Below are 13869 nucleotides of genomic sequence, written 5' to 3'. Positions count from 1 at the left end.
CGTATGCCTAAGGAAAAAGCTACGTACACATGTGACCTAAAATATGTATTTTGTGCATTTACCCACTAGTGTGATTGCCCCTATCGATATTAGCCAAATATCGTGGTGTTATCGTGCATATGACATGCACCATGTGGGAAGCAATTGCACTTCAATTCCGTGCATTGTATGTAGAACATTGTTGGTGCACGTCATAGGCATTGATGTGAGTCTTTCCCAATGTGGCACAATAACCCTAATGTGAAACTCTTTCCGATTTTCTCCATGAAAATAAGGTGAAAAATTGCTAGATATTTGCCACTGAGAACATCAAGACCCAGTGAACCAACAATGGCAACAAGCTAGTGAGTGAGTGTGTGAGAGATCAAGATAAGATGTTGGTCCTTCTCCCTAATGGTGTGTGGATGTGTTGCTTGCATTATTGGCGCTCGTGATGCTCGTGTGGTGCTATTTGTGTATATAGTATTTGGAGTTGCCACTTGCCACCAACCATTGAGATTTTTTTAAGGTGTAATCAGTCACTTGTGTTTTGAAAAAGAGCTTTTCCTAAGTTTATAATTCCTCTAGACTTAAATTAGATAAAATTGTGTTAATAACAAAAAATAAATCCAAGTATCGATTTTTTTTTTTTTTTGAAAGAGTTTCAACTTATGGCATTCGTTCATGATGATAACTTTTTATCATCAGACCAAGACACCAATCAATTTTTGATGTAAGCGGTTGAAAGAGTTTCAACTTATGACATTCACTCGTAATGATAACTTTTTATCATCAAACCAAGACACCAATCAATTTTTGATGTAGGTGGAGATTGAATCTCAAATCTCTTATACAATCATCAGAGACTTTACCAGTTAAGCTAACTGGAATCCACCTGGTATCGATTAAGTGTAGGGAAGGTAATAGTTGTCAATACCAAATTTGTTTCTGCCTTCGATTTTTGTGCAAAAAATCCTGTTCAAGCCTTAAAAGGTTATCTGGTTAAAGTGAAATAGAGTAATAGACTATAGGGATTGGGTGAATTTTGGGCTAATTTGACTATTGAGCAACTTGGTCAAAGTGAGCTACTTTTGAGATTTTGGATTCCTAAAACATCAAATTGATTCATCCAATAACCGATTGGAAGAAACTTATTTATTTATTTTTTTAATGTAATTCCTTAAAATGCAATTTTTGAAATTTTTAATACTCAAAGTGAAATATTTGCATGTAAATCGACATTATTGGACAAAATTAAAATTGCAAATTATATTTCATATTTTCTTTAATATAAATCTCTTAGCCCAGGTAAAACAAAACTCTTTTCTTGAAAAATATGATAAATTTTCATATCTTTTTGTGAAATTTTAAGTTTGAATCAAGATATTTGGTACCGGTTTTCTATATGAATTAATATTACCCTTCTCAAAAAAATAAATAAATAAAATAAAATAAAATTGGAGCATTTAGTTAGAATTAATTCATTGAGTAATGTGTTAATTAAGGGAGTCAATACCATACCGGAGGCTGTACCGATTTGGCCAGCGGTACGATATATTTCGGATACCGATTAATACCGGTGTACCGTTTCGGGTTTACTGCTATTATATATATATATATATATGTATGTATGTGTGTGTGTGTATATATTATAATAAATATAAAAGTTTACTATAAAACATTTCGGGAAAAATGCTCATACACCCCTTAAACTTTTAACTACTGGTCAAAAGACCCCCTTAACTTTTTTATTGGCCAATTTACTCCTTAAACTATTCACAACTGCCAAATTAATACTTCAGTTAGTCACACATTAAAACACTAACGGAATAAACACATGCCACTCACGTGGCTTTTAAATACAAACTGAAAAACACCCAAACATCCAAAACCCAATGGAAGAGAAGAGAACCAGTCCAGGTCCGGCACAGAGAGAGAGAGAGAGAGAGAGAGAGAGAGAGAGAGAGAGAGAGAGAGAGAGAGAGAGAGAGAGAGAGAGAGAGAGAGAGCTCGCCGTTCATAGCCACTACCAAGCTTCTCCGCCGTCTCGCCGCCCTTGTCCCGGCGGCTCCTTGGTGGTTCCGCCGCACTGTTCAATCTGGGTATGTCTTCTTTTTTTTTTTTTTTTTTTTCTTCTTACGTCTTGCTATTTAAATCTTCTAAGAACTTTTATTTTTTTTTAATCTCCATGTGCGATTTTTTATTGTAGAAATTCTTGTTTTGGTTTAATTTCTGGGTTGGGTCTCTATGAAATTCTTGGTTTTTTACTTTCTCCATGTGCCTTTCACCAACTGTTGCATTTGAGTATGCCATAGAGCTGTTTGATTAAATGCCTGAGAGAGATATGGCTACTGCTAAGGGGGTTTGGTTGCTTGGTTATCCAATTTTCCAAATATGCTGGCCTTCCAAGTTTCCCTTGCAACCCATTTGCAACAAAAATATATCAAACACGATAATTGGTTCTGTAATGATCCAGAACCAATTATTGTATTTGGAATCAAGCACCTCCTTACTTGAGTTAACCTTGGGTCTGTACTTCCACATAAAGGTTGTCACAGATGTTTAATATCTTATTTCTGCTTAGGTTACTTAGGCCATTAAGTTCTGTATAATTGGATAGGCATAAGCAAAGAATGTAAATTTATATGTTCTTAAAAGATGTTTCATATAGACTCAGTCCGGTGTTTGGTTAGCAATTTATGCACATCATTTTATTTAAGGCCAGGCCTCCTTTATTAGATCATCTTTTGGTCAACAATCTTTTGGACTATGCAGCTGCTATTTGGTTTCCTTTGTGCGTGCCTGTATGTGTTACATGTTTTCATTAAGAATGTAGCAAATGATGGCTATAATTATGGATTTGTCTGCTATTACTTAAGCAAATCATGTTGATAATGGTGCTAGACATTTTAACCTTTTCATCTATAACCTTATCTATAACCTTTTAATCAATTATGTTTAGTATATTGCCAATATAATGGTGCTAGACATTTGTCCCATGTGTGATAATAGTTTATCAATTTGATGATTCTACTAACTTATTTGGAATCGAGGCCTTGTTACTAACCTAATTGGAATCAAGACTACTAAAAGCTTGTCTGTTTATATAGCACTTCAATTATTATTTCTTAATTTTCTCCTTCTTCATGTAGAAATCAACCCTAAATATTTCCCTTATTTGTTTCAGCAAATCAGAGAATGTAATTTACAAGCTCAAAGAGATGGGAAAGATTGGGGAGAAAGATATATTGCTGATCTGCGATTACTTCAGTAAGCTTGATCGCAACAACTTTGGGAAGATAACACTACCAAATCTTTAGGAACCTTGTGACTGCAAGAAATATGGAATCTGTTTCTATTCTTTAGATGGAAGAAATGTATAGTTATATTTTTTTTCTTCATCCATTGATACTTGTAAAGGTTTCAAGTCATATAGGAGCAATGAAAAATAGAAGCCAATGGGATATGTCCCCCTTCTGTTATAGGTTCTCTTATAGCCATTAAATTGAGAGGCTGCTATGGAGGGTTTGAGTTGTATGATGTAGATTTGACACTGTAATAATTCAAGTAGTCAACAAGGAAAGTAAACAATCTTGGGATGATCTTACTTCTTCTCTTTATTTTGATTCAAGTTGTATGAGTGATTTGGTTGATGCGTACTTCTTCTCTTTATGCAATAACCACCAAAAATGAATGTGTCCCAATCTGCCATGAATTGAACTTTATGCAATAACTCTAAGAAAATAAATCAATAATTACACTTTTCCAGCAATATTGAAAAACAAAAGTATACTGGCTCCATCAGTATTCTTAAAAGGATCTCAATATGCCATGAATTGAAATATCAAATAAGTGTTTACAAATGGTATATTGTTTGCCAAAAAAATAACACTCAATGAATCAATAATTACACTTTCCAAGCAATATTGAAAAACAAAAGTATACTGGCTCCATCAGTATTTTTAGAAGGCTGTGTATCACTAAACAAATTATTGAACTAAAAAATTATTTATCTTCTTGCTGCCACTAAACCTTAGCCTTTCCCTTATCCTTCTTGCTTCCACTAGTGTTGTCCTTTGTACGACTTTGACTTGACTGTTGAGTACCTATATTTGATTGCTGAGTACCCTATAAAAAGCCAAAAAAGTTGGAGAAGTTTAACAAAGTAGTACTTGAAATTTGGATGAAAAGTTCAACAAAGTAGTACTTGAAATTTACCAATAATTTTTTACTCCCTTTAGCTCCAGATGTAGATGATTGTCCTAATTGCCCTTTCTTTTTCTTTTTATAAGCCTTCTTGTTGGGGTTATCAGGAGCTTTACAAGTTCTTTGATTATGGCCCCACTGGAAGCAATTCCCACATTTCATGGCAGTTCCTTTCTTGCTCATCCTAAATGCATTAATAGGTTCTCCTGCCTCCCTCTTTCTTACCTTCTTACGCTTGCCTACTTTCTTTGTAAATTTTGGGGGCTTGATTGGGTCATAGGGTGTTTTTGGCCACTGTTCATGGCTTGGAAGTGGGCTTACCATCCATTAGTAACAACTTAGGAATGTCTCCTTAGTGTAAGCAATGTCTACATAAGTCTCAAGTTGCTCTCCATGCTCAATTATTGCAGCAGCAGCATGAAAACATGGGATTCCACTCAATCCCCATCTCCCACAACCACAAGTCCTCTCATTCAAGTCCACCACATATCTACCACCATAAATATACTCCACCTCATATTTGGACTCTCCATTCCAACGAGAAATGCAATGTCCGACCTTGCTTTTTATCCTCTCAAGCTTCTTATAGATTCTTGGACAAACCCTCCCTTCATACCTTCTCATATGATCTCTTTTGGTTTGCAACCTTTGCATCAACATCACTCTTATGATCTCCATCATTGTCAACACTGGTTTATCCCTAGCCTCCAAAATCCAAGCATTGAAAGACTCTGCTATATTGTTTACTAGAGTGTCACTCTTGCTTCTTGGATTAAAAGCATGTCTGCTCCATGTTCTCACATCTAACTTCACAAGCCACTCATATGCCTTCACATCTAGCTTCTTCAACTCATCCATGTGGAAGTCAAAAGAATTCTTTGTTGCTGCCCTAGCAGCACTCCACATTGCATCTTTGAGTACCTTCCTAGGAAAATCCTTCTTGAAATTTGCATGTAAATGCCTAACACAAAATCTGTGCTCTGCATTAGGCATCAAATCTTTAAAGGTCTCTACTAATCCCTGGCATAAAAAATACGCAAATATACATTAGTAATTCAAATTCAGGTTATAGATCATGATATTTTTAAAAAATAAATAAATAATTCACATGCACATTAATTGTTTCTTGCCTTCTGTCGGTTTGAGATAAAGACCCATCCATTCTCATCCACGTGTCCAATGTCATCCAACAGGCATTGTAGAAACCAGGTCCAAGAGCTTTTATTCTCAATTTCAACAATAGCAAAAGCGTTTAGGAAGATATTATCATTCCCATCCTTTCCAACAGCAACCAGCAACTGTCCACCTGTTGTCCCCTTCAAATGACAACCATCTATCCCAATAAGTGGTCTACAACCTGCTAAAAATCCCCTTTTGCAAGCATCAAGACAAATATACATTCTCTCAAACACATCATTCGCAGTTTGTATCTTCACTGTGCTACCCACATTCCACTTCCTAATAGCAGTTGCATAGTCCCAAAGTCTCTCATACTGCTTCTCCTTAGCACCATGTATCATCTTGAATGCCATTCTCTTAGCCTTATAACATTGGTCCAAAGTCACATCAACTTCATGGTCCCTAAACACTGCACCCTTCAATGCATTTGCTGTCCAAGTATGATCATCTCTAAAGAATGGCAAATATTTATTGGCTAGCCACCTTGAAGAAATCTTACTATTCTTATGATCCTTGCCACATGTATGAATGCTTTTAAAACTTTTGATTTGAAAGGCATCTCCCATTTGTGTTTGGGATGCATGTATCTTCCAACCACATTTTTTTTTACATACAGCTGTCACTCTCCACTTATCATTGTGCTTATACTCAAAATCATGTTTTTCTTTAATACACCACTCCTTTAGTGCCTCCTTGAAGACGACATGTGATGCAAATTTTTGATCCTTCACTAGCTGTACATTCTCCATGCCAATGCGCTGGTTAAACTCAGGGAACCTAGGCCTTGAATTCCCTTCATCATCAGATGACCCTTCTGCACTCCTTAACTCATCACTATCCCCATGATCTGAATCTCCTTCACCATTCCAAACTCCCTCAAGCTGCTTGCCTCCAATTGCTCTATTGATTCCATCATCCTCCATACCAAAATCTTCAATTATATCATCATCAGATTCAGAAAAATCACTCAAATTGTAATCTTCGTAATCCTCATCATCCTCCACATCAATTGGAACATTAACAATTTCAGATTGGCCATCAGCCTCAATAGAATCATATTGGGATTGAGGGGCTTGTACATTTGGCATAGAAGGTGAATTTCCAGGGAGTGACAGTGGACATTCATCCATGGCTACAATACAAAATTAACAAGAACATTAATAGAAGAGCTGGAGAAAACATAATTAAAAAAAAAAAAAAAAACAATATAGAGAATAGTGAGAAAAAAAATATAACAATTTGCTCATGCACATGTGCATGATTGCTGCTAGTTCAATTCACATAATTCAAAATATTACAACATGCTGGCTTAGTCAGTAGACCATATGGCTGGAATCATTACACCGAGACCCAGTATCTTTAACACTAACCAAAAGCCATATCTTTAACAGTAAACTATATATTACATATTAATATTACTTAGCTACACCCAGTATCTTTAGGGGGGGGAAAAAAAAGATGCACCCAGTAACAGTAGAAAAATGTAAAAATTAATAATATTCTTTTTAATGGATCCATATTCCAAAGTATTTAGAAACCTTAAATCAGTTGAGTTACTAAGACATTCGGCGATCAAATTCCCTCTATCCCAACTAATGAATTATCATAAAAAATAAACTTATTTGGATCAAACTAGGTAAAATCTTTAGTGACTTAATGCAAATTTTGAAACTATGTTTATGATTTTTCAGTATCAACTGCTTCGTCATTGCAAATGTTGCATAAGATGGTTGTTAAGACATTAAGACCGTAAGGCTTACTTACAAAGTAACCTTGCCTGAACATATGGAAAAACTACATTATCTTCTCATAATAAAAAAGAAAAGTGCTACACTAATTCTATAGTGTAATTGACATGGCAAGTTTGGACCAAACTGGAACACACTAAAAATACCAAGGGATTCATAAACAGGATTTTGGATGTTCATGATCAATCCTTATGTAGCTCTACATTATTTCTTGGATGGATACAAGGCATATTTGCAAGTGACAAAATTAATGAAATTTCTCTAATTGAAGATTTAGTTATTGGCTTCTGGATCATTACAGAACCAATTATTGTGTTTGATATTTATTTGTAGCAAATGGGTTGCAAGGGAAACTTGGAAGGCCAGCATATTTGGAAAATTGGATAACCAAGCAACCAAACCCCCTTAGCAGTAGCCATATCTCTCTCAAGCATTTAATCAAACAGCTCTATGGCATACTCAAATGCAACAGTTGGTGAAAGGCACATGGAGAAAGTAAAAAACCAAGAATTTCATAGAGACCCAACCCAGAAATTAAACCAAAACAAGAATTTCTACAATAAAAATTTGCACATGGAGATTAAAAAAAAATAAAAGTTCTTAGAAGATTTAAATAGCAAGACGTAAGAAGAAGAAAAAAAAAAAAAAAAAAGACATACCCAGATTGAACAGTGCGGCAGAACCACCAAGGCGCCGCCGGGACAAGGGCGGCGAGATGGCGGAGAAAAGCTTGGCAGTGGCTATGAACGGCGTGCAGTCTTTCTCTCTCTTTGCCGGACCTGGACTGGTTCTCTTCTTTTCCGTTGGGTTTTGGATGTTTGGGTTTTTTTTAGTTTGTATTTAAAAGCCACGTGAGTGGCATGTGTTTATTCCGTTAGTGTTTTAACGTGTGACTAACTGAAGTATTAATTTGGCAGTTGTGAATAGTTTAAGGAGTAAATTGGCCAATAAAAAAGTTAAGGGGGTCTTTTGACCAGTAGTTAAAAGTTTAAGGGGTGTATGGGCATTTTTCCCAAACATTTCCTCAATTCAGAACTAATTATTCATGGTTTTAGACTTTAGTATCAATTAAAAGAGAAAAAAAAAAAATAGAAAGCTTAAAATTTACCATTGCATACTAAAAAAAAAAAAAAATACTAATAAGTTAATGCAAATAAGTTACCACTCTACTCTAACAAAAATTCAAAAATTACAGAACTTAATAAAAATAAAAATAAAAACTTTTTTCTGTACCGGCCGGTATTGCCCAAAATTGACCAGTACGACCAGTATTTTTTCCAGTATGAAACAGGGGGTCAAACGTACCGAATTACTGACTGATACGGTACGGAATCGACTCCCTCATGTTAAATACCTTTTCTTTATGTAGGTTAAGGCTACTGTGTTAGGCGATTCTACTATTTTTTTGTGCTAAAAAGGTGATTTTTTTTTTGGTTAACAAACGTTATATTCAACAAAGAAGAAAATTACGTACTGGCCACAGAGGCCAAAGTATTGGCTACCTGCCTATAACAGTACAATCCATTTCTATCAAATACAAGATATCTATCTAATTCATCCGAGGGGGAAAAAAGGTGATTCTATTGTTAAGTAGCGTTGCAATGGTACATTTGATAAATTATATTCTATTGTTTATTTTTTTAAAATTTATTTTATTCTTTTCATGTCACTTTTTCTTGCATTCACTCTGTGTTGAGTCTGTTTGTCTACTGAATTTACGAACTCTTCAGTTAACTCTTTGATTTGACTTTAAAACTATTTACTTTTAGATTATTTATTTATTTTTTTTTTTTTTATATAATAATGTGTATTGTTTACTTTGTTTTAGGGATGTCAATTTGTGATTGCGGGTCATATTCGTATCGTGTCGAGTCATTAATACTTTGCTATATGAGTTGACTCGAACCCTACCTGTTTAATAAATGTGTCAAGAATCCTCAACCCTAACTCGGCCCATTTATTAAACAGGTTGACCCAACCCGACACGTTAAACCTGTTTAATTAATAAGTCAAGTAAAAGTTTATACAAATAACCCATTTAATAACTTCTTTGATTAATAGGTCATACATGACCTAAATAATCTATTATCAATTTCTATATATCTAAAATTAAAATACAATTACAATTATAAATATAGTAATAAACATATAATTACAACAAAAAAAGTAAGCAATAATGACAAAATTTAATATCTTTATTATCTAAACAGGTCAAATAGGTCAGACGGGTTCACATGTTAAACACGAACACAACCCGTTTATTAAATGGGTCAGTCGTGTTGACCCGAATATGACCCGAACCCGTTTAGCCTCAACCCATGACCTGTTTGGAAATGGGTCAGTCGTGTCGGGTTTGTAAGTCGTGTCAGATTTTGCCACCCCTAACTTTGTTTGTTGTCTTTTGGTTAATATAGCACCTACAAGTCCTGTGAATAGAGTGAATCCATGGTTTTTAGCACCTAACTACAAAATAAATGTTTATGGGGCAATCTTTGCCCAATTACAGAAATTAGGAGTGCGGGTGGTCATAAGGGACTCGCTAGGACAGGTGGAAGCAGCATTTACACTATGTTTGGTTGTAGATAGGGAAAGGGAAGAGTAAGTAAAAGAGAAAGGAAAGGGGGAATAGAAAGGAAGGAAAAAACAAAATATTTCTCTTGATGTGTTTGAATATAGGAAAGAAAGAAAAGAAGAAAATGTGAGCATTCTATATTTCTTTTGTTTGGTTTGTAAAAGGAAGAGAAAAAAAAATGCATACTTTTACTTTGGTGCCCTTATTAATGATAGGAAAATTCATATATTAGAACACTTGTAATTTCTTGAAAGTGTTAAGGATATATTAGTCATTTTATAGTACAAAGTGGTGGGCCCTATAAAATTTGTGATCTCCCTTCCTCCTATTTCCGCCCAAATTGGGCTGATACCGAAACAGTGGGTCCCATGTAAAAAAAAATCATTCCACCTCATCCATTTTTCTTCTCTCTTGTACAACCAAATAGTGGATAGGTGAAAGTTCAAATATGTGTATAAACACCCTTGAACGTTTAGACCCCCAATTTACAAATTAACCAATTCAAGTTTTATGTCAAACAATTAGTGTGCGGAAAATGAACATAAGCTATAATATAGAATTGGAAAAACTATCTAAGTCAAATTAAAATCACAACCCACAGCAGATAATAAAAGGCAAAGATAAAGGGAAGGAAGATGCAAACACAAGGATAACACGCGATGTGTTATCGAAGAGGAAATCGAAGCCCTCGGCGTAAAACCTCTCCGCCGCCCTCCAAGCGGTAAACAATCTACTAGAAAATATAGTTGGGATATATGGACAACAATAGACCCTCCAAGCCTAATCTACCCAGTGCACCTAAGTCCTCCAAGCTTCTTGCTCCAACGAGGTTGCGCCGAACCTTTTTCTTTTCTAGCTTCCCGGATTCTGCTACTAGATCGTAGCATCAACCAATGTAGATTGGTTCCTTCCTAACTGCTTCCCAGAAAACCAAACAGCCCTCTCACAGTGATGAATATGGTGAGAATAAGGTTTTGGTAAAATGCCTCTCAAAGGTTTGACAATGGAGAGGAAGAGAGTTAAGGAATTTGAAGAGACTTTAATGTATAGATTGTAGGTGAATCAATCTTGTTTTTCTTTAGGGTTTCTCTCTCAAAATTCTCTCTAGAAGCTCTCTTTCATTTGTGGGTATAAGGGGTATTTATACTGGAGTGAGAGAGGAATGTGAAACATTAGGTTTTACAAAATAGGGGTGGCTCGTGGCTTGGCCTCGCGACTTGACTGAGTCACGAGATCCAGTCGCGAGATAACCGTATGGCCAGTTGTCCTGTAGTGCTCTAGCTAGCATGTCTGTTCACCTTCTGGCACGCTTGGCACGTGTGTTGCGTCTGGCGGCTTGAAGCCGCGAGCCACCCACGAGAACAAGCCACGAGTCTCTATTTTCTTGCACACTCTTGAGCAATCAACACTTTATTTCACTCACTACCCTTACAACAAACCCAGCTAAATACAGGGTTACTAAATGTTGAAATACAAGCAAATTTGGCACGGAATAAATCCAATAAAATGGTTGATTAAATTCAACCTTACAATCTTCCCCTTTGGCTATTCCGTGACAAAACCCTAAAACAGATTCTAGATTTAACATGTGAGTTGGGAACAGTTGAACAAAACTCACTCACACCTAACTCTAGAAGCTGTGAAGCACTTGAATCATAAGAACATAAAACTCCTGAAACACAACAATACACCATGATCATTGTATGCAGAAAAGCATGAAATGCATATGAAACAAGCTTAAGGTGATCAAGCAAAGATGAAATGAAGATTCAAATCATGGCTTGATCAACCAAGTAATCACCACAAGGTAGTGATCACTGATGTGCATGAAATATATACAATAAAGTACTCACATATCTACATATTTAGCCTTACTTTTATGTTATTTTGTGACTGATTATATAATATCTTTGTGTTGTAGGTAACAAGGGCTTTACATGCAAAGTGGGGCTAGGCCACTTGAATCAAGTCAACTTACATCCAGCCAGGCATGAATTCAAGAAAAGAGCAACCCAATGAAATTTAAGTCCAATTGGAGTAAGGAATCAAAAGAAATTTGCTCCAAATCCAAGTCCAATTCGGATTAGGATTCCAGACTACATATTAGTTAGTATTTTTAGCATAACTTTCGGCTCAGATATCCAATCAAGATGATTCAGGTTGGGCTGGAATGATAACTTAAAGGGCTAAAACTTTGTAGTTTACCAAAAGTCCAAATTCTGACGTTAAATGGGCCAAAATAGTCGGTTAAGTGAAGCCTAAAAATCTGGGATTTTCTCCAAACGAGAATTCAACTTGTAATAGGATTCCTTGACCTATTTAAGAGCTCTTTAGGGAAAAATTCATGGAGGTGGAAGCTAGTGCTAGGGCTGAGGGCTGAATGTATAGAGAGTGCGGCTACTTCTTTGGTTTTCTTCCATGACAGTTAGTTTTATTTTATTTGTCTAGTTTAATATTTAGTATTTTATTTTTGTGTTTTCTTTCAATTACTATGAGTAGCTAAATTTATAATTAGGGTTGAGGATGAAACCTTGTTAAGGATTATCAATAATATTTATGTGATTTGATTTTTCCCACAATAGTTGTTCTTTAATGATTTAAATTGTTCTTGCTTTATATCAATTGACTAAGATGAGATTCTAGATATGAGTTTAATCATGTTTTTCTCATGATTTAGGATTTGTCTTAATTAATTGAATGCTTGGTTTATTAATTCTTGATTATAAAATTAGACATCTCTTGTAATTTGTCTGTTAATGGATACAATTTATGATTTGATTTTTAGAATTGGATATATCTTATGATTTGTTTGGCTACGGATAGAATTGATGATTTGGTTTTATACTTTAGAAGCGAAGAAGAACATGCTTTAGATTTTTAAACATAATTTTTAATGATGATATTTTCCATGATAGCAAGATTGATTTCTAGATTATCATGCAGTGGTTGGAAAAAATTAATGATCATAAATATATGCTGATATGATTTACAAGGCAGATTCCAAAACCTTAATTCCTTTCTCTTAATTGTTTACATCTTTTTATTGCTTTATATCTTTTGCTTAGTTTAACTATTTGCTTAATTTTATTATTTGCTTAGTTTATTTTATTGCAACTAACCAATTTTTATTTAAACTAGATTAGGATTAATTTGGTTAAGGTTTAATTAATTTTCCTACATTCATACAAGTCCCTGTGGGTTCGACCTCGTTCTTGTCCAACTATACTTCGGTACGGTTCGTACACTTGCGAGTATTTTAAAATTTCACAACAAGTTTTTGGCGCCGTTGCCGGGGACTTGGTTAGGAAAATAAATTAGGTCTTAATTGAATTTTTCCTTCTACTAGTTGTAGTTATTTTTTTTTTTTTAAATAGAAAAAAAACAAAAAAAAATTAATTTCTTTGTGCTTGGTGTATGAGAACTTGGATACGTGATAAAGAAAATCGTCTTGTTAGTTTTGATTATTCATCCACAATGGGAGAAACTGGAGATGATTCAAAAACTCTTAGGGAGTTGTTCTCACCCATAACCACCAACCCTCCATCTTGCATAGTATTGCCTGCAACCACTGCTGCACATTTTGAGTTAAAGCCACAGATAATCCACCTTCTTCCTACTTTTCATGGATTGGATAGAGAAGATCCTTATATGCATGTGAAGGATTTTCTTGAGATTTGTGCTACTTGTAAGTTTCAGAATTTCACTGATGACTCTGTTCGCTTGCGTTTATTCCCTTTTTCCTTGAAGGATAAGGCAAAAGCATGGCTTAATTCTTTGTCACCTGGATCTATCACTTCATGGGAACTGTTGGTCACAAAATTCCTCTCTAAATTTTTCCCAATGGCCAAGACCAATGCTTTAAGGAGAGAAATTGCAGATTTTTATCAGGATGAACAAGAGAAATTTTATGAGAGTTGGGAGAGATTTAAGGACTTGATCTTAAAGTGTCCCCATCATGGTTTTGAAACATGGAGACTAGTACAATATTTTTATAATGGTTTGACTCAGACAAATCGTAACATGATTGAGTCCATGAATGGTGGTGGATTTTTGAGTCTTGTAGATGATGAGGCTTACAAATTTCTTGAGAATTTTTCTGAAAGTTCACAACAATGGGATTTTTCCAATCGTAAAGAGAGATGTGCCCCTGCAATTAAGAAATGAGGATTGTATGAAGTCAGTGAA

At 35.1% G+C, this 13869-nt stretch overlaps 2 protein-coding genes and 1 non-coding gene across 3 annotated transcripts; all 3 read right to left on the bottom strand.

The window, feature by feature from the left end:
* Positions 1–3879: 3879 nt before the first annotated feature.
* Positions 3880–4660, bottom strand: LOC115983824. Its single transcript, XM_031106648.1, has 2 exons — positions 4198–4660; positions 3880–4107 (listed from the first exon to the last, which is right to left on the bottom strand). The coding sequence occupies exons 1-2, from the start codon at positions 4507–4509 to the stop codon at positions 4006–4008; spliced, it is 414 nt and encodes a 137-aa protein (XP_030962508.1). The 5' UTR covers positions 4510–4660; the 3' UTR covers positions 3880–4005.
* On the bottom strand, positions 4513–6494 carry LOC115985755. The gene is made up of 2 exons (XM_031108656.1): positions 5316–6494; positions 4513–5205 (listed from the first exon to the last, which is right to left on the bottom strand). Exons 1-2 carry the CDS (start codon positions 6492–6494, stop codon positions 4513–4515), a joined length of 1872 nt encoding a protein of 623 aa, XP_030964516.1.
* Positions 6495–13537: 7043 nt separating this feature from the next.
* LOC115988240 lies at positions 13538–13646 on the bottom strand. Its single transcript, XR_004091411.1, has one exon. It is a non-coding gene; the product is annotated as a small nucleolar RNA R71 (small nucleolar RNA).
* Positions 13647–13869: the final 223 nt, after the last annotated feature.

Source organism: Quercus lobata, chromosome 4 (assembly GCF_001633185.2).
Source record: "Quercus lobata isolate SW786 chromosome 4, ValleyOak3.0 Primary Assembly, whole genome shotgun sequence".
Classification (NCBI taxonomy): domain Eukaryota; kingdom Viridiplantae; phylum Streptophyta; class Magnoliopsida; order Fagales; family Fagaceae; genus Quercus; species Quercus lobata.
Note: the sequence above shows the minus strand (reverse complement) of the source record. Positions and strands in the feature narration are given on the sequence as shown.